This window comes from Periophthalmus magnuspinnatus, chromosome 5 (assembly GCF_009829125.3).
Source record: "Periophthalmus magnuspinnatus isolate fPerMag1 chromosome 5, fPerMag1.2.pri, whole genome shotgun sequence".
In the NCBI taxonomy this organism is placed as follows: Eukaryota; Metazoa; Chordata; class Actinopteri; order Gobiiformes; family Gobiidae; genus Periophthalmus; species Periophthalmus magnuspinnatus.
In genome coordinates, this window is record NC_047130.1 from 13,087,924 (window position 1) to 13,107,263 (window position 19,340).

The window sequence follows — 19,340 nt, forward strand, 5'->3', positions numbered from 1 at the left end:
GACTATATGTAGCCCGCTCTCTTAAAGAGGGGGTATAACGCAAAATTTACTTTTTGGAGCTTTTTTTCATGTTATAACATTGTTCCCTGATCAAAAATCATCCATCATGCTTGAGTAATTTATTTTTCTCTGCCGGGCCCTTATGCCATCATTACTTTGACACATGTTTATACTTTGCAGTAACAGTAACTCTGTCTTCATAATGTGAGTACTGCTGATGTCTGATCATTTCTCGTTTCAGCCGATCCTTTATGAAGGCCAAGACAAGAACCCCGAGATGTGCCGAGTCCTGCTCACCCACGAAATCATGTGCAGGTACAAATGCTACTACTACTACTTCTAGTACTACTGCTACTACTAGACGCCTACAACAACTACTATTACAACAAGTACTACTACAACTCCCAGTACTACTAACTACTACTACTATTACTACTACTACTACACATTACATTTATTTTGTGACAGTTTGTGAATAAAAGTAGTAAAAAGAAGTAACGCTGAGTTGTAAAATAAACTGCCAACTTCCACCTGCAGAAACTTTACGTGTAAGGAAGATTTGTCTGTTTAAATCTTTTATTTGTTAAGAAAATGGGGTTGTCATCTAACTTGTCATTTACACTTTTAAGTATTTATTTAAAGAAACCCTGAACCTTTCTTGTTCCTGTTTCATTAATTTGTTCATGTCCCTTTAGATCCTGCTCAAATCCTGGTCTAGTCTGCCTTAAACTAGGACTTGTGTGGTCCTGGTTTGGTCCTGGTTTGGTCCTGGTCTGGTCCTGGTTTAGTCTTGGTATGGTGTGGTTTAGTCTGGTCTCAGTCTGGTCTCAATCTGGTCCTGCTCTAATCCTGGTCTGGTCTTGGTGTAGTCCTGCTCTGGTTCTTGTTTGGTTCTGGTCTAGTCCTGGTCTGGTCCTGGTCTAGTCCTGGTCTAATCCCGGTATAGTCCTGATCTAGTACTAGTGTAGTCCTGGTTTGGTTTTGAGTGTTTTTAGTGTGAGCAGATGTTTGTGCGTTCACACTAATCAACACTTTTTTCTGAACAACAACAAGGAGCAAAGACAGACAGAGAAATAACACATGCTACAGAGACCAGGACTAAACCAGGACTAAACCAGGATTATATGAGGACTAAACCCGGACTAACCTTGGACCAAATAATAAACCAGGAGTAAATCAGTACAATATGGGCAGATTAGATTAGGACTAACTCAGGATTACCAGACACAATCTGTGGACCAAACCTGCATTAAGGGAAAAAGAAAACTAAACCAAAATTAAATGAGGACTATATTAGGTCTAAACCAGGACTAAACTAGTTCAAAACCAGGAATAAAATAATCAAAATTTAGCCAGGATCAGATTAGGTCTTAATAGGAATTAAATTGGGAGTAAACTGGAGCTATGTTCAGACTAAACCGGCTCTAAATCAGAAGAATTAAAGCAGTCTCCCATTTAACCGGGAAAGGAAAACTAAACTAGGATTTAAACCAAATTTAAATTAGCAAAAAACAGGAATAAATTAGGTCTAAACTCAGATCTAAGCAGTTTTACCTTAGAACGTCTAAATAAGGGGTAAATCAGGATTAAATCAGGAGAAGAAACTGAACAAGGACTAAACCAAGGGGTGTCTGGACTTTTTTTCTGGGTGGGCCAAAATGAAGAAGCATTAGTGGGCAGAGGACCAAACCTAGTCATGTTTTACACGTAAAAAGCTCCTATGCAAAGATATTGGTGGTAAAATGATAGACTCAAGGGGACTTGTACGTGCCATGAAATATCCAAAAATCCTATTCTCACTCCCGTCTCTTGACATGTTTTAGTGCCAAATTGCGGGACAAATTAGACCCCTCAAAGAGCCTGAGGGCACCACTGATTTATCAAGCCTAATCCAACAATACTAACCCGGACTCAAACAAAGTGGGTCTAAAACAGAACTAAACCCGGACTACTTATGGCCTACACTAGACCTAGACCTTGTATCCTAAGTCTCCCTCCATCTTCATTACCGTCCTCGTTAGGGCTCCTCATTACTAGTTGAAGTGACAGGTGCGGTGTTTCCATTGCTAATGAGTCTGTGTTACCTGTAAACATGCAGACCGTTTCCATGACGACGACGCTCACCTGGGCCTTGTCTCCATGGCGACGGCCTCACCTGAGACTCACCGGTGCCAGCCCTGTGTCGCCGTGTGTTCTAAAGGAGTCATACATACATACATGGATCACACAGCTGTTGAGAGACAGCAAGGCCAAGGCCAAGGTCCACAAATGCTGAACCTTACCATTATTTTTCCCTTTTTTAGTTTTTCCAAATTTGGGTATTTACATATTTTTCATGAAGAAACTATCTCAATAATCATCTCAGTGAAAAGGGTTAAAAGTTCGGTTAAAAGTGCCTTTAAAGCCATAGTATGTCATTTTTTTGGCCAAAAATTAAGCTAAAGTAAACACATGTTTTTTTTTCATTCAGAGCCAGAGTCACTCACAATAAGGACGCAATAAAAAACATCCATAATGAAAGAAACATGCATTTATAAGTTTTTGCCACTTCCAGAAAGTTACAAACTATCACTTTTATCACTCCTTATTTAGACAAACAACAAAGCAACAAGCAAAGAAAAGTATAGAAGGTAAGGTAGGTCATCCATCGATTTTCTTCCACTTATCCGGGGCCGAGTCGCGGGGGCAGCAGTCTAAACAGGGACCCCCAGACTTCCCTCACCCCAAATACTTCCTCCAGCTCCTTCAGTGGCCTCCTCCTGGTGGGACATTCCTGGAACACCTCTCCAGGGAGATGTCCAGGAGGCATCTGAAACAAATGCCCGAGCCACCTCAGCTGGCTACTATTGATGTGGAGGAGCAGCGGCTCTACTGCAAGCTATTCCCATTTGACTGAGCTCCTCACCCTACTCTAAGGAAGCACCCAGCCACCCTGCAATGGAAACTCATTTTTACCGCTTGTATCTGCGATGGTCCTTTTGGTCATGACCCAAGGCTCAAGACCATAGGTGAGGGTCGTAATGCAGATTGACCAGTAAATTGAGACCTTTGCCTTTTGGACTCAGCTCCTTCTTTACCACAATGGTCCTATACAGCGACCGCATCATTGTGGATGTTGCTCTGATCCAACTGTCAATCCCATTCTCCATCTTTCCCTCATTTGTGAACAAGACCCCAAGATACTTGAACTCTTCCACTTAACGCAGGGACTCTCCATCCACCTGCAGAGGGCAAGCCACCCTTTTCTGGCTGAGAATCATAGCCTCAGATTTAGAGGATCTGCTGCAGGTCCTGAAAACCGCACCACTCCTTCTGAATTCGAGGTTCAGCTATCGGTTGGATTAACCTCTCCAGTACCATGGAACAGACTTTACCAGAAAGGCTGAGGAGTGTAATTCCCCTGTAGTTGAAACACACCTTCTGGTCCGCCTTCTTAAACAGAGGGACCACCAACCCGGTCTGCCAGTCCAGCCGAACTGTCCCCCGCCTCACGGTGTTGCAGAGACGTCTCCAGCCCCACAACAAGACAGCCCCACAACATCCAGAGACTTAATATACTCGGGACGGATCTCATCCACCTCCGGAGCCTTGCCAAAGAAGAGTTTGTCAACCACCTCATTTACTATAGCCAGGGTGAGGAAAGAGTCCGATTCCGAGTCCTCAGTCTCTACTTCCTCCCCAGAAGACCGTGGGATTTAGGAGATCCTCAACGTATTTCTTCTACCGTCCGACAACATCTCCAGTCGAGGTCAGCAGCTCTCCGCCCACACTGTAAACAAGTGTTGGTGAAGCACTGCTTCCCTCTCTTGAGGCGTCTGTACTTTACTTAGGCAACAAAACTGAGTACTTCACCACCACTGCCAATGATAAACACGGGGGGAGGTGGGTGAGGGGACACAATGAGCATGTTAAAGATGTTTTACAATTGAGCAGATGAATGAATAATAATACTGAGGGGCGAGCGCTGGTTAAAACTGGGGCTGTGGGTGTGTTTATTGTGACCAAAATTACAGCTCCTTCTCTCCTTTATTACAGCTTCCATCAACATTATGATTTGCATTCATTTGAATGACCCTGTCAGTGCCACTGCTACAGTTGTATATATTATTTTGATTTGATTTATTCCTATTGCAAGGCTAGTTGAATAAGAGGAGGTTTAGTCCTGTCCTCTGCCTGCTCTGAAGAAGGCACATGCTAAGAACATAACAAAGTAAAAGTAGTAAAGTACTGTGCTTAGGTAAAAAAAATAAATAAATAAAAAAAAAAAAAATAAAAAAAAAAAAAAAAAAATATATATATATATATATATATATATATATATATATATATATATATATATATATATATATATATATATATATATATATATACATAGTAAAAGTAAAGTAAAAGTATTTTTTATGATAGCTTGAGATCTGCTGAAAAGGTTGAAAAGGTTGAGGGTTTATTCATCCTTTGTTCATAATTTGAACAAACAAAAATATATAACAAAAAATTAACAAAAATAAAAACTGCTGGAAAAAACGATTAATTCAATTGTTTCTGCTGAACAAAATTCAGCCCAAATCTTTATCAAAAACACTACATTTGAAGCTTTACAAGACCTCAAAATCTGTATAAAATATGTTTTCTTTTTACTCTTTAAGTATATTTTTAAACAGGTACTAACACTTTTACTGAAATAGATATTTTGTGTGATTCTTTTCCTTTTACTTGAGTATATTTTGCTCTGGTATCTGTACTTTTACTTAAGTAACAAAATTGCGTACTTCTTCCACCATGGCTACGAAGTGATTTACCTCTACAAAAAAACCCCATCTCTTATCGATTATAAGTGTGTTTAAGACATGTTAGCGCTCCACTCTCTCTCTTCTCCGCTCTGGTCCTGTGCGCCCCCTTTGCTTCCCTCCGGGGGGCGCTCTCTCCCTCCCCCTCCTCCCCCGGGCCCTCCTGTTTACGTGGCTCTAATTGGTCTCGGGGCGGCCGTGGCAGTGGCAGTGTGGGCGCGGGGGTATAAATTAGGGCTGGGACACAAACAGTGGTGCGGTGTTTGGGGTGTTTTGGGTGGCTCTTAGCGATCAAACACACCATAAATGATGCATGCGGCGCTCATTTCACATGCGCCGACGCGTGTTCCTCAAATATCAATGTGATTCAGAGCGACATGGGGCCGTGGGCGGGAGGGCATCTCTGTCACCACACACACGGCTCATTTACACACATTATAGACTACGGTCACTTTAAACCATAGACTGTATAAACAACTGGAAGTGAGTGTGATGTCACCCACAGCGTTCGGCTACAATCAAATGAAGCTCATCGAGGCTAGAGCAGTTATAGGAGCCAATTTGGAGCCGAGTGCCATATTTGGAATTCGGACCGCGAGTATCATAGCAACGAAAGAGCCAATCAGGAGCGAGGCACGTAGAGCAGGTTAATATGAACATTTTAAGACCAAAGTGACGAGACTTCCTGCAGCACTTATAGAGAGAGGGGTGACAGTTTTTCAATAGAAAGTAAATTGGAGCCAGAGTCAATGGAGCCGGAAGCGCGCCCATGATTACTTACTATTTGAAACGCGGCGGATAGCGGGTTAGCTATAATCATTTATATACATATATACAGTCTATGGTTTAAAGATGTCAGTAACTGCCCGGGAAATTGGTTGACTTTAAGAATGCCACAACTAATTTGGACTAACACATTTTAATATAAGTTTCATACTTTTGTTCATGACTTATTAATTAACTATGATTTTTTTTTTTCATGTTACAAAAAAATCTTTCCCCAGTTTTAAGTGGTCTAGAGTAGAGCCACCACTAAATCAATACACCAGGTCTAAGCAGAAGTTAACCAAAGTCAAATCTTAAGGAGGGGGTATTTAGATCACCATGTTGCCGTTTATTTTTTTGAAAATGTGATGTTCGCCAAAAACAAAGTACTAACATGTCTTATAAGTTTGACCTTCTTTTTTGTTGCTCCCCCTTCAGAGTACTATCACAACACAATCAGCATGCATCCCGCTAATAAAACTACTGCATGCTTGTAAAGTTGTTGTGTTCAGTTTTTGTATATTTATGGAGAATTGTCGCGTGGGAGCATGGGTGACGTCGCCTTGTGGACTGAGAATTAGACAGAATCTTACAGTGAAAGAGGGTTTGAATAGGGCCCAGGAGAGATCGCTAAAATGCTCAAACATGCCTGGATGACATCTAAAACCTCTTCAGGCGTGTTTCTGATGAGGAGACCATGCTATAACATGGCAGAAAGCTTCAAAAAGTCAGTTTTGTGTAACCTAAACCAGACCTAAACCAAATCTTTGCCAGGTCTAAACCAGTAATAAACCTAAACAAAGCAAGTATGGAATTTTCATTTGTACGTCTTAAAATCAAACCTCAAATCAAACATGATTCATTAACACAGATAATACATACATTTATACAGTGCCATTTGACACAATATATATATATATATATATATATATATATATATATATATATATATATATATATATATATATATATATATATATATATATATATATATATATATATATATATATATATATATATATATATATATATATATTCCTCAAAAATCTCAACTGTTCCAAACCACACACTTGTGCTGCCACAGGACTGGCTAGTTAACAAGCTCAAAGTTGATCATTATAATCTGCAAACGAATTCATTACAATTCAATAAAAATGTAACAACCATGTAGAAAATCTAAAGTATGGAAATAAACTAAATGCAAACTATCCCACCCCTAAATTCTGTTTTTGTTGGTATTGAAGTTTTCTGATGTTTCATGATCCACCAGATGTTGAGGACTGACATGAATGAAATATACAACAATATGAACAACCATTATTGTTATTTTTGTTCTGTCAGGGCAGGTGAGGTAATGACAGGAACTAAACGTAGTTAAATATCAATGTATTCAGAACAACATGGGGCTAAGAGAGAGAGCTCCTCAGTGTTAGACTCACAGGAGGCCGTGACAGGGCTGTCCATTATCACCACTCATTTTGATTTATTATGCTCTAGTTAATTGCATGATTATGAGGTAGCAAAGGTATATGCATTCAACATTTATTTTTCTCATAATAATTAGTAGTTTTGAACACAATATTTATGTCTACTATTTTAAAAAGTAATTTTTGTTATTGTATTAGTATGATAGATATCACAGTTTTAGTCCTCTCTCTGGTACAAGGCTCTCTGACCCTTTTCTTGACCTCCATTAGGTCCACCCGCCTGCAGCAGAGACGCACAGGAATCAGACACACCATCCTCTTCACTCTTCACTCTCGCCCTTAGTCCTGGTTCACTCTTAATTTAGACTAGACTTAGTCTGGTTAATTCTTGTTTTAAACCTGGTTTTAGTCCCATTTCCATCTGTGTCATGTTGTTTATTTCCAGTTTAGACCTGGTTTAGTCTTGTTTAGTCTTCGTTAGTGATAGTTTGGACCTGGCTTAGACCTGGTTTCGTCCTGGTGTTAGTCCTAGTTTAGACTTGGTTCAGTTTATTATATTAGTATATTTTATTTAGTCTATGTATGTATATATGTATATATTTAGTCCTTATTTAGTCCCAGTTTAGTCCTGATTTTGTCCTTTTTCCTTGTTTAGTTCTTGTTTAGTCCTGTTCTTAGTCCAAGTTAAACCTGGTTTGGTTCTTGTTTACCGGTAGTCATGGTTTAGACCTGGTTTGGTCCTTGTTTAGTCATGGTTCAGACTTGGTGTTATCGTGGTTGTAGTGAAACATTTCTGACTTTTATTCGCAAGAGCCTGTGTTCAAACCTGCTTGTCCTCTTACCTGGATAATCCGCTTTTCTGGCACACATTTTTGTGTTTTTTTTTTCTCACCTGTGTCCCGCTTTGGCCAGTCCCTTTGGCCAGAGCCAGGTCTTGGTCCTGATCCAAAGTCCTGACCTTGGTCTGGACTTTGACCAGCTGGACTCCTGTGCTCTTCACACATCACACAGAGACACAGGGTCATATCGGGTTCACTGCACACTAATTTCTTGTGCATTATCTATGTTTTTTCAAATTATTATAATCTACTATTAACAGAGCTAAAACTTCTTCCACTATCACTACTACAACAACAATACTACTGCAGTACCACATGTGTTGGAAGAGAACTGATACTGTACATATACTGGAAGTACATTTTCTGAATACTAATTTTGAGTAACAGTACTATTACTACTGCTGCAACTACTGCATAACTGTCCCTCTACTGTTGTCTCTTCCAATATTGAAGACATTTTAAAAAGTCAAAAATATCTTCTATAATGATGTGCTGTGTGTGTTTTGCAGCCGGTGTTGTGATAAGAAAAGCTGTGGGAATCGGAATGAGACGCCGTCCGACCCCGTCATCATCGACCGGTAAGAACAGAAACTTAAAGTGCATTTGACAGATTCATATATTTTTATAATTCTGATTTGATTTAGTGTCCTAGTACATCTGCTAAATATTTAAAAGAAAAAAAAAAGCTCAAAAAGTTGTAAAATACAGGAAGTAGTAGGGAGTTTTACAATGGAATACCACTACCTGTGTCACCAACTGTCATCACTTCAGTCCAAAATACAGGGGCATTTTACACTCAAAGAATTGCATTTTATACTTTCATAACTATTGTGTAATTTAGACAAGTTTTGACTCTTGTTTACATTATGGTTGCTAGGTAACATACCTCTGCACATGTTATATCTGCTGCCTGTGTCCAACCAAGAAGTAAAACCTTCACCAAAATGACAAAATTAGAAAAGACTAGCAAGAGTTTTTGTAAAATATTCAACTAACTGTTAACTATTAATCTAATGATGACTGTATTTTAGAGAAGTGATTGGTCTAACCCGTCATCTACACTTTAAACTCCCTCACTGCTGGAGTGGAGCAGAAATGTTACCATCTTTAATCTGCATTATTGTGTTGCCATTAAAAAAGTTCAAGACCTGGACTTGGTTTGCTTGGTCTGGACTCTTGAAAGCGACGTTTGTGTTTACTATTTTCAAACTAAAGGAACTGAACTTTTTTTTTTTCATTAGAACTTGTTAAAGTCTGGAGTTATCAGGACTCTGGACTGGAGAGGCAGTCTACCATTGTTTTACTCTAGTTCCAGTCTGGGACTGGGAATAGTTTGGCCTGGTCTCTGGGATTAGTCTGGCCTGGGTTAGACTGGTCTGTGTCTAGTCTGGCCTGGTTTAGAATGATCTAGGACTAGTCAAACATAGTATGGACTGGTCCAGGGCTAGTTTGGCCTGGTTTAGACCGGTCTCGAACTGGTCTTGCCTTTGGAATGTCTGAGGCTAGTCTGACCTGGTTTGAGACTAGTCTGTCTTGGTTTGGACAAGTCTATGATTAGTCTGGCTTGATCTAGATTGGTCGTTGACTAGTCTAGCCTGGTTTGGACCAATCTGGAATTAATCTGGCCTGGTCAGGATTGGTCTGGGACTAGTTTGGGACTTGCCTGGCGTGGTTTGGATCTCTGTCTGGCTTAGTTTGGACTGGTTTTGGACTAGTCTGGCCTGGTCTGAGACTAATCTGGCTTGGTTTGGACCGGTCTGGGACTAGTTTGGCCTGGTTTGGAGTGACCTAGCCTGGTGTGTACCTTTAGTGTAAACTCTCAGTTGCTGTTACTTTCCTTGCGTCCTTGCTGACTCTGTATCATTGACCTCTCATTGATCTCAAACCCAGACTGATTTGGAGCAGATCTTTAGGACTCAGGTCTGGTCTGGTTCTGGTCCTGGTGGAATTAGCTGCATTAGTCACTGTGGATGTGGATGTTTGTGTTGACGTGGCAGGAGCAGTGAATGTGAGCTGGAGCGGTCAGGCTTTTGGGGCTTTCATGTTAGTTTAGGGGTAGGACCAAAAAGATAGCAGATTTTCTGCAGGGGAGTGATTGTAACTAGCAGCTTCTTGTAATGCTTTTGTCTTGGTCTAGTTCAGGCTTAGTTCGGGATTTAGTCTCTGTTTAGTTCCAGTGTGTGGAGTGAGTTTGCATTCAATACATTCTGGGGACTAACATCTGTTCACACTCACATTGACATAAAAACATGTTAGATCAACAACAGGGTTTAAAGTTGAGATCTGGGTTAAAATAGGTTACGATTAGGTTTTAGGTTAATGTTAGAAAGTAATGACTATGGTTAAGGTTTGAATCAGTCTCCAAGAAATGAATGGAAGTCAATGTAATGTCCCCCCATGAGCATGGAAACACATGTGTGTGTAGGTTTGTTCAAATACTTTTTGTAGATTCTGCCTTAGTTTAGTCTGGGTTTGCTCCTGGTTTAGTCCTGATGTAGACTTAGCTTAGTCCTGCTCTAGTCATGTTTGGTTCATTCCCACTTGTGATAAGGTATATGTGACAGAGCCTCCTCCATATTTACTTTAAATCAGTTCAATTAAAGGAACTGTATGTATCCTGCACTTACAGTTTTGAAAAAGTACTACAATCCCAACTGAGCCTGTTTGTCCAGAGCCTTAACCTGCAGATAGAGACACATACAAGTGTGTTTAATTCTCAGTATATGGACAGGCCTCATGTGAAAGAACCTCCAGATTTCACTCACTGAGCTGCAGAGGCTGCACTAATACTGATTCATGATTTGCTGCAGGTGCTGGGGTTTAGGCAGTGACTCTAGTCCCTAACTAACGCCTCACTCACTCCACAGCCCTGCAGTGTTTAGCAGACTCTATAGAGCCTCATTCACAGAGAGACACAGCTCATTACATTCGGGTCATGTGACTCTGGGTCTGGGTGAAAAAAAAAAGTCTAAAGGCTAAACTCTGATAAAACTTGATTTCTGTCATAAATAATGATCAGGTTTGACCGGTATATATGGAGTAATAATAATCACACAAGTTTTTGTCAAGACGGATCTCACATAAATGAGATACATTTTTATTTCTTTGTCTGAGATGTGGAAATGATCACTCTTTTAACAGATCGAGCTAAGGTAAGTGGCTAACGCTAGCAACTTTACTCCATAATAAGTGTTTTATTCATAATTAAGATCAACAGTGTGATAAACCAGCGCTGACAGTCATCACACTGTTGTTTTTCCAACTCTCGCAATGCATTGTGGTCTATATTGACCATTCTAGTGACCACTGACTGCCCACTACATTTCAAAATGCACTGTGGGAAAATTTGAGTGCACTACTTTTTCACCAACTGGACATTCGGACACCACTAAAAATGGCATGACCTCTAAATTTTGCCCCCTGTAGGAAATCGTGTGGACATTCGGACACAGTCAGAAAGTCCTTTTAGGTTTAAACCAACTGGATTTCAGCATTGAAACTGGTGACACAAAAAAGAGACTAAGGAGAGGCCCATTCTGCTTTGCGATTGGACAATCCTTTTAAGAACCAATTGTTATCAGTAAACGTTATATTTGATTTGACCATGTTTAGCTTGTATCTGGGGACACAGTTAGGTCATGTTTATGGAATTTTAAAATCAAAATCTTAGATACAGTCCTGTTTATTTAGACCTGGTTTAGGGCCTGATAAAACACAATTTAGTCTTGGTTCATTCCCGGTTTAGTCCTGTTTCATCTTCTCTTTGGACACTGCAACCAGCCACAGTTTAAAATAATTTCCTCATACCACTACAAGCACTCTTTACATTCATAATAATTCCATAATACTCATAAATGACATTACTTTTGGTAGAGTTTTGCCTCCTGCTCAGCTCTATACGTTTGTGTTGTTGTCTCAGTGCCTCGTGTCAGAACATGTTGGGTGTAGTTGTTTGAAATTATCTCTCTCCTCACTTCCCCTCCTCCATCACACCCCCCCTGCAACCCCCTCTATATACCACCACCGCAATGCATCCTGGGTAACGCTATATATAAGGACCAGAAGAGTGTAGGGAAAGATGGACAAAAGTAGGTCTACATAAAAATATAAAGCAACTTTATCATCTTTAAAACAAACTAGAAATAAGTCAACGATAGGCAAGGTCAAACTAGGACGAAACCAGAAATAAACCAGGACTAAATCAGGACTGAACCAGGACTAAACCAGGACTAAACCAGGACTAAACCAGGACTAAACCAGGACTAAACCAGGACTAAATCAAGACTGAACCAGTACTAAACCAGGACTAAACCAGGATTAATCAGGTATGAGCCAGTACTAAACCAGGACTAAATCTGGACTAAATCTAGACTAAACCAGAATTGAACCATGACTGAACCACCAAACCAACACTAAATCAGGACTAAACAAAGGCTAAAATGGGACTAAACCAGCACCAAACCAGGGGTGAACCCTAACTACACCAGAACTAAACCAGGACTGAACAAGGACTGAACCACTGTTCTAAACCGTGACCATATCAGATTTTTAGAGGTTTATTCTGCAGGCTACTCGAATCAAACCAGGACGAAACCAGGACAAAACAAGGACTAAACCAGGACTAAACCAGGACTAAACCAGAACTGAACCAGGACTGAACCACCAAACCAATACTATACCAGGACTGAACAAGATTGAGCCAGAACTAAACGAGGTCTAAACCAAGACTAAACCATGATTACAGCACAACTAAACCAAGACTAAAATGGGACTAAACCAGGACTAAACCAGGGGTGAATCCGAACTATACCAGAACTAAACCAGGACTGAACCACTTAATCTGTTCTTAACCATGCCCTATTCAAATCCGAGTGTTCAAACCAGGACTAAACAGGACTAAACAGGACTAAACTAGGTCTAAACCAGGACTAAACACGGACTAAATCAGGACTAAACAAGGATTAAACGAGGACTTAACCACTGAATCAATCCTAAACAGGAGCATTTATAGAGGTGTCAGATTTATAGAGGCGTTTATTCTGCGGGTTGTTCTAACCCGAGCTTTCGCAGTCCGAGTGCCCACGCCTCGCTGCCGTAAATCTGACACGACAACACGCCACGCTAACATTTGAATTGCCACGGAAACGCATCAGGCAAATGTATGGAAATGAGACGGGCTCTGACTCCTCTGTTTGCTCAAACGGGGTTTAAAGAGACATCAGGCTGTACTGGTGCATATATATTTAACATTCTTATATTCTGAGATTTAAAGCTGCACTGCGTAACTTTTCTTGTGGAGGGTGCGCTATATCTGCTTGTCTTCATGGAAGCTTTACCTGAAGTGTTCCACCACACCACAGATGTAGCCCTTTTGGACAAAAGGACTAGAAAACCAGGACTAACACCAGGCCAAAACCAGGACTAAACCAGGCTAAAACCAGGACTAAACCAGGACTAAATCAGAAATAAACCAGGACTAAAACCAGGACTAAACCAGGACTAAACCAGGACTAAACCAGGACTAAACCAGGACTAAACCAGGACTAAATCAGAAATAAACCAGGACTAAAACCAGGACTAAACCAGGACTAAACCAGGACTAAACCAGGACTAAACCAGGACTAAATCAGAACCAGGACTAAAACCAGGCCAAAACCAGGACTAATCCAGGACTAAATCAGAAATAAACCAGGACTAAAACCAGGCCAAAACCTGGAGTAAACTAGGACTAAACCAGGACTAAATCAGAAATAAACCAGGACTAAAGCCAGGACTAAACTAGGACTAAACCAGGATTAAACCTGAGCTAAAGCTGAACTAAACCAGGAGAAAACTAAAACTGGACCAGAACAAAATTAAGCCTAAACCAAGACCTGACAAGGCCTAAACCCGAACAAAACCCAAACAAAAGCAGGACTAAACCAGGACTAAACCAGGACTAAACCAGGACTAAACCAGGACTAAACCAGGACTAACCAAAACTAGACAGGACTAAACCCAAACTAAACCAGGACTCAAGAGGATTAAACCAGGACTAAAACCAGTAGATGTGTTTAATGCCATACTGTTGAACATTCCAGGCAAAGCAATAACATCTCCATGGAGACAAGCAGGAGACCCTCAACCAGAAAGGTTACACAGTACACCTTTATATTATGTTCTAATGTAGTGTCTCCTGGAGTTGTTAAACCAGGTCTAAACAGGAACAATCCAGGCTAAAACCAGACTAAAACCCAGCTTTAGAACTGGACCACCGGAGGGTTCACAGGTCAGCGTTTGTCTTTGTAAATGTGTGTCGATAAAGATGTGGACCTGGTCTAAAGTGGAGCTGGGTCGTGACCTCTGTATAAGGCGGCCATTACAGCGAGGAGGGCCGATGCATTGTGGGTAATGGAGGAGTTTATGGCCCCGTTAGAGGCGTTTAATGTCCATATTAATGTGGGATATCCAAGATCTGCTGAGTCTGCTCCAATCTACAATAAAGACCAGAGAAGGGGACTGAGGAGGGCGGGGGTCCGACCGAGACCTGGTTTAGACCTGGTTCAGACCAGATTTGATTTAGTTTACTTTTGGCACAGTTTTATATTGGTTAATACTGTGTTGGGTCAAGAGGGATGGTCTGCTGTGATGGGTCATTTGAAGTGATCAAGTTTAGGAAATGAGTTTAGGGTTTGGTTAAAGTTAGGGTTATGAAAATATTTTGGGCTAGTTAACATGTTAGCTGTAGTAACTTTAAAACACAAATGTGTCACCTACGGCTTTATCTCAGTTTACACCATGAAATAAAATAACAAAAAAATATAAAATTTGAGGCCTGGTAATAGCAACAGAAGTTAACATGTTACCGTGCCAAACAGAGCTATGTGATCACTTCCGTCCCTCTGGTCTGCCTGGACCAAACCAAGGCTAAAACTAAAGCTAAACCAGGGCTAAACGAAGACAAAATCAGAACTTAACCGGGATTAAATCAGGGTTAAACAATGGCTAAACAGGACTAGACCAGGGCTGAACTAGGACTCAATTAGAAATAAACCAGGACTAAAACAAGAGCTAATCCAGGGTTAAACAAGAACTAAACCAGGACTAAACCAGTCCCAATAATGCAATGTAACTGGAGTCCTTAGGCTACCTTTGGGGTGTCCCAGGTGCATGCTGGGAGCTTCCATGGTGCAGTGCTTCGTGTGGGGGTGCAGTGGAGGGGTTTCCTGACAGGCACTGCAGGAGCTGATGTCCTCTCTCCGGATCTGAACCCCGTGTCCAATTAAGACTTAGCCAGAGGGGGGCACCACTGCAGGGGGCCATAGAGAGGCAATAGACGAGGAGGGCTATTTGTCATCTACATAGAATGATCTCCATTTTCACTGTAAACATGTATATACAGTTTTTGTTTTAATTGACATAAATCTTAAGTTTCCATGGGTTTCAGAAATGACATTGTCTGCTGTTTTTTGTCCATTTTAGTGCAATGTAGGTAAATTTACTGCTTTGTATTAAAAACTGTCAAGTGGCCACTGCGATTTTATGTACTACATGACATCACACAGCGCTGGCCTGTTTACAGTCAGGTGTTTCTGATTGCCAACACCTGCCTGCAGAGACAGAGTTTGAAGTGTGGATACCTGTTCGACACCAATCACACTGTTCCTTATACCTCCAGACGTTGTCCTTTCACCCCCCTCACTCTCCTCTTGAGTTATCCAACACCCCATCCCCCTCTTTCTACCCTTTAGTCCCCTGAAATATCAATACAAATTTTACATTCGTCTCCTTTATATGTGAATTGGCTCTCCTCTGCGCAGATCTGACCTGTAACCTGGTGGCGTTGCTTGCTTGTCTCCAGGGAGATATAGTTAATGCCATACTGTGAAACATTTGAGCCAAAACAATAAGTTTCCAATGGAGAAAAAATGACATATGGCAGAGAAGAGAAGGGAAAGAGAGTGCACTTGTATGAATTCCCCCAGAAGTGCTTCTTGGTGGTTTCTTCTCCATGTTTTCTTCTTACACTCCATGATCCCGTCTGCAGCCAAAATCTCAGGACTCTCATAAACCTCTGCTGCTCTCCCTCTCTCTCCATCTCTTTTGCTCACTCCCCCCATTCACATCTCCCTCTGCCCCTTCCCTCTCTCCTCTGCCCTCTGTTCCATTCTCTCATTCAGCAGTCTTTCTTTCTTTCTCACCAAATAACTCATCCCTCTCGCTCCCCTTTTCCTTTCTTCAATCTCCAAATATCTTCTATCTCTACTTTTTCTCACACCTATCCCTACCTGTTTTCACCTCTAACCCCATCTCTCTCTCTCTCTCTTTCCTCTCACAGTCCTTTTGCTCTCTCTCCTCCTTCACTTCTTTTCCCTCTCTCGCACTTTCCTCTTTCTCTCCCCTCTCTTCCTTCCTTGGCCCCCTTTTCTCTTACCTCCTACAACACATTCGCACTCTCCCTTCTTCTCTCCCCTCTCTTCTAACCTCCATCCTGCTCTTCTTCTCTTTCCTCTACTGTCCCTCTTTTCCTCTCCCTCTTTCCCTTCCTCCCTTCCTCCCTCCCTCTCTCTCTGTCTCTCTCTTCTCCTTTTATAGTAAATCCATGTTGTTAATTTGTTACAGGATCGATAATTTGATTGGACAAAACTGAGTCCCAGGGGAACGATATCACTAAAGGAGCAGACAGGAGCAGAGCCAGAGGAGCAGGGTCAGAGGAACAGAGAAAGACGAGCCGACAGGGGCAGAGCTAGAGGAGCAGAACCAGAGGAGCAGAACCAGAGGAGCAGACAGGAGCAGAGCCAGAGGAGCAGTTGTAGTAGTTGTGATTTCTCATACAGCACTAAAGTAAACATAGGGTTAAAAATAGATGCAAACTTGACCTTTGACCTTTGCGGTTCTGTGGAACAGAAGAATGAGCAGACATGTGGGAACTACAAACCACAGTGCAATCTAGTGTTTTTGATACTGGTGAATTAAACCAGGATGTGTTTAGGTTTAGTTAGATTAAAATCCCTAAGGGGCCACATCTCTACAGCTCTGCATCCAAATGTGCAACAGAGGAGGAGCAGTGCTGCTCCTCAGTACTGCTCTTTACTCTCTCTGTGTGTGTTTGTGTGTGTGTGTGTGGGGGTGTGTGTGGGGGTGTGCTCTGCAGCTCTCAATGTTCCTGTAATGAACATATTGGCAAAACAATTATTCAACATTCAATACACCAGCATTACACATTAATGCAATTGACTTTTCTGCTCCTCTGGCTCTGCTCCTCTGGCTCTGCTCCATTGACTCTCCTCCTCTGACTCTCCTCCTCTGGCTCTGCTCTTGTCTGCTCCTCTGGCTCTCCTCCTCTGACTCTGCTCCTCTGACTCTGCTCCTCTGGCTCTGCTCCTCTGGCTCTGCTCCACTGACTCTCCTCCTCTGGCTCTGCTCCTGTCTGCTCCTCTGGCTCTCCTCCTCTGGCTCTGCTCCATTGACTCTCCTCCTCTGACTCTCCTCCTCTGGCTCTGCTCTTGTCTGCTCCTCTGGCTCTCCTCCTCTGACTCTGCTCCTCTGACTCTGCTCCTCTGGCTCTGCTCCTCTGGCTCTGCTCCACTGACTCTCCTCCTCTGACTCTCCTCCTCTGGCTCTGCTCCTGTCTGCTCCTCTGGCTCTGCTCCTCTGGCTCTGCTCCTGTCTGCTCCTCTGGCTCTCCTCCTCTGACTCTGCTCCTCTGACTCTGCTCCTCTGACTCTGCTCCTGTCTGCTCCTCTGACTCTCCTCCTCTGGCTCTGCTCCTGTCTGCTCCTCTGGCTCTGCTCCTGTCTGCTCCTCTGGCTCTGCTCCTGTCTGCTCCTCTGACTGTGCTCCTCTGGCTCTGCTCCTGTCTCTTTGTAAATGTGATGTTGCACAGATAGAATGCGCTGATTCAAAGCGTGTCTTTATTTTTTATCGCTCCTCTGTGAACAGCGGGGCTCGTTCTGGTGCATTGTGGGATTGAGCGCTCTCAGCTGGAGAACCACACTCGACTCATTCTAAAAACATAAGCTTTGACTTTTTACCAAACAGGTTAAGAATAAGGTTGTCTCCAAGGCAAAATATGTCCAAATCAAACCTAAGTGTCCCTGTGCATCAGATGCCCTCCCTGTGCATCAGATGCCCCCCTATGTGCCAGATGCCCTTCCTGTGTCTCCATGGCGTATTACTTACTGTGTAAATGCTAACCCTAACCCTGTAGTTTAGACCTCTATAAACATGCTCTGCAATGTCCACGCATGTCAGATGCCCTTCCTGGCTCAGTCTTGGTTCAGACCTCGTTCAGTCTTGGTTTAGTCCTGGACTAGTCCCGTTTCAGACCTGGTTTACTCCTGGTTTAGTCCTGATTGAGTCCCGGTTTAGTCCTGGTTCAGTTTTGGTTCAGTCCAGGTTCAGTCCAGGTGCAGTCCAGGTTCAGTCCTGGTTCAGTCCTGGTTCAGATTTTGGTTCAGATTTTGTTCAGACCTGTTTCAGTCCTGGTTCAAACCTGGTTCAGACCTGGTTCAGTCCTGGTTCAGTCCTGGTTCAGTTCTGGTTCAGAGCTGGTTCAGATCTGGTTCAGATCTGGTTGAGTCTTAGTTCAGTCCCCTGCTTAATTTCTAGTTCAATCCTTTTAGTCTTGTTTCAGACCTGGTTCACTCCAGGTTCAGACCTGTTTCAGTCCAGGTTCAAACCTAGTTCAGACCTGGTTCAATCCTGGTTTAGTCCTGTTTCAGACCTGTTTCAGTCCTGGTTTAGTCCTGGTTCAGACCTGGTTCAGACCTGGTTTAGTCCTGGTTCAGTCCTGGTTTCGCCCTCGTCCTCCTTGCCCCTCTCCACTCTGAGTTGCTGCTTTTTGGCCGCTCTTTGGTCCAGATGTCGCGGTGCGTCGATGGGAGCGTCTCTTTACAGCAGAACGCCGTAAACGCGCCGGGGCCATCTGCCAGGACCCGGGCGGAGGAGGGGCCCAAAGCCAGGGGCCGGGGACTCTGAGCACCGGACCACAGCCTGGCACAGATGGCACAGGAACAGTAAAAACATGGAGCACAGCGCTGTAAACTCACCTGCACCGGGATACACATGTGAAGAGGCCCATCAAAGGGACTAGATTCTTATAGCTTCTTTAGATTTAAAAAAGACCATATTACACTATTTTCTGTTCTATGTTATAATGTAGTTTCCTCATCACAAACATACCTGGAGATGTGCTCTGGAACTGCCAATCTCCACTGAACTAAAGGTAAAAGGAGCTGTTAACTTGAAAAACACCACAACATGACATCACAAGGTGGAACAGAGCATTTTGAGCTTTGGAGATGTAGACAGACAAATAGTAAAGTGTTACTCAAATGTGTGAATGAAACAAAACACAGCTCCAGATATGTTTTTGATGAAGTAACAGGATTGTAACATCGCTCAAAGCTCACATGAGTCACTTTTGCGTGATATACAGTAGGACCTTGTTCTAATGTTTCCCCCTCAAAAAACAAATCTCGTGTCGTGTCCTGCTGATGGGTGATACCAGTGATGGGTGTTGTTTTGATCTGATACAATCC

At 42.3% G+C, this 19,340-nt stretch overlaps 1 protein-coding gene across 3 annotated transcripts in view; it reads left to right on the forward strand.

The window, feature by feature from the left end:
- Window positions 1–19,340, forward strand: part of LOC117371427 (transcription factor COE3-like) — a 90,955-nt gene that overhangs the window by 20,848 nt on the left and 50,767 nt on the right. For all 3 annotated transcript variants that reach the window (XM_055221685.1, XM_033967112.2, XM_055221686.1), the window contains exons 5-6: window positions 242–315; window positions 8,328–8,396. In XM_055221685.1, coding sequence (XP_055077660.1) covers window positions 242–315; window positions 8,328–8,396 — 143 coding nt within the window. The remainder of the gene's footprint in view (window positions 1–241; window positions 316–8,327; window positions 8,397–19,340) is intronic.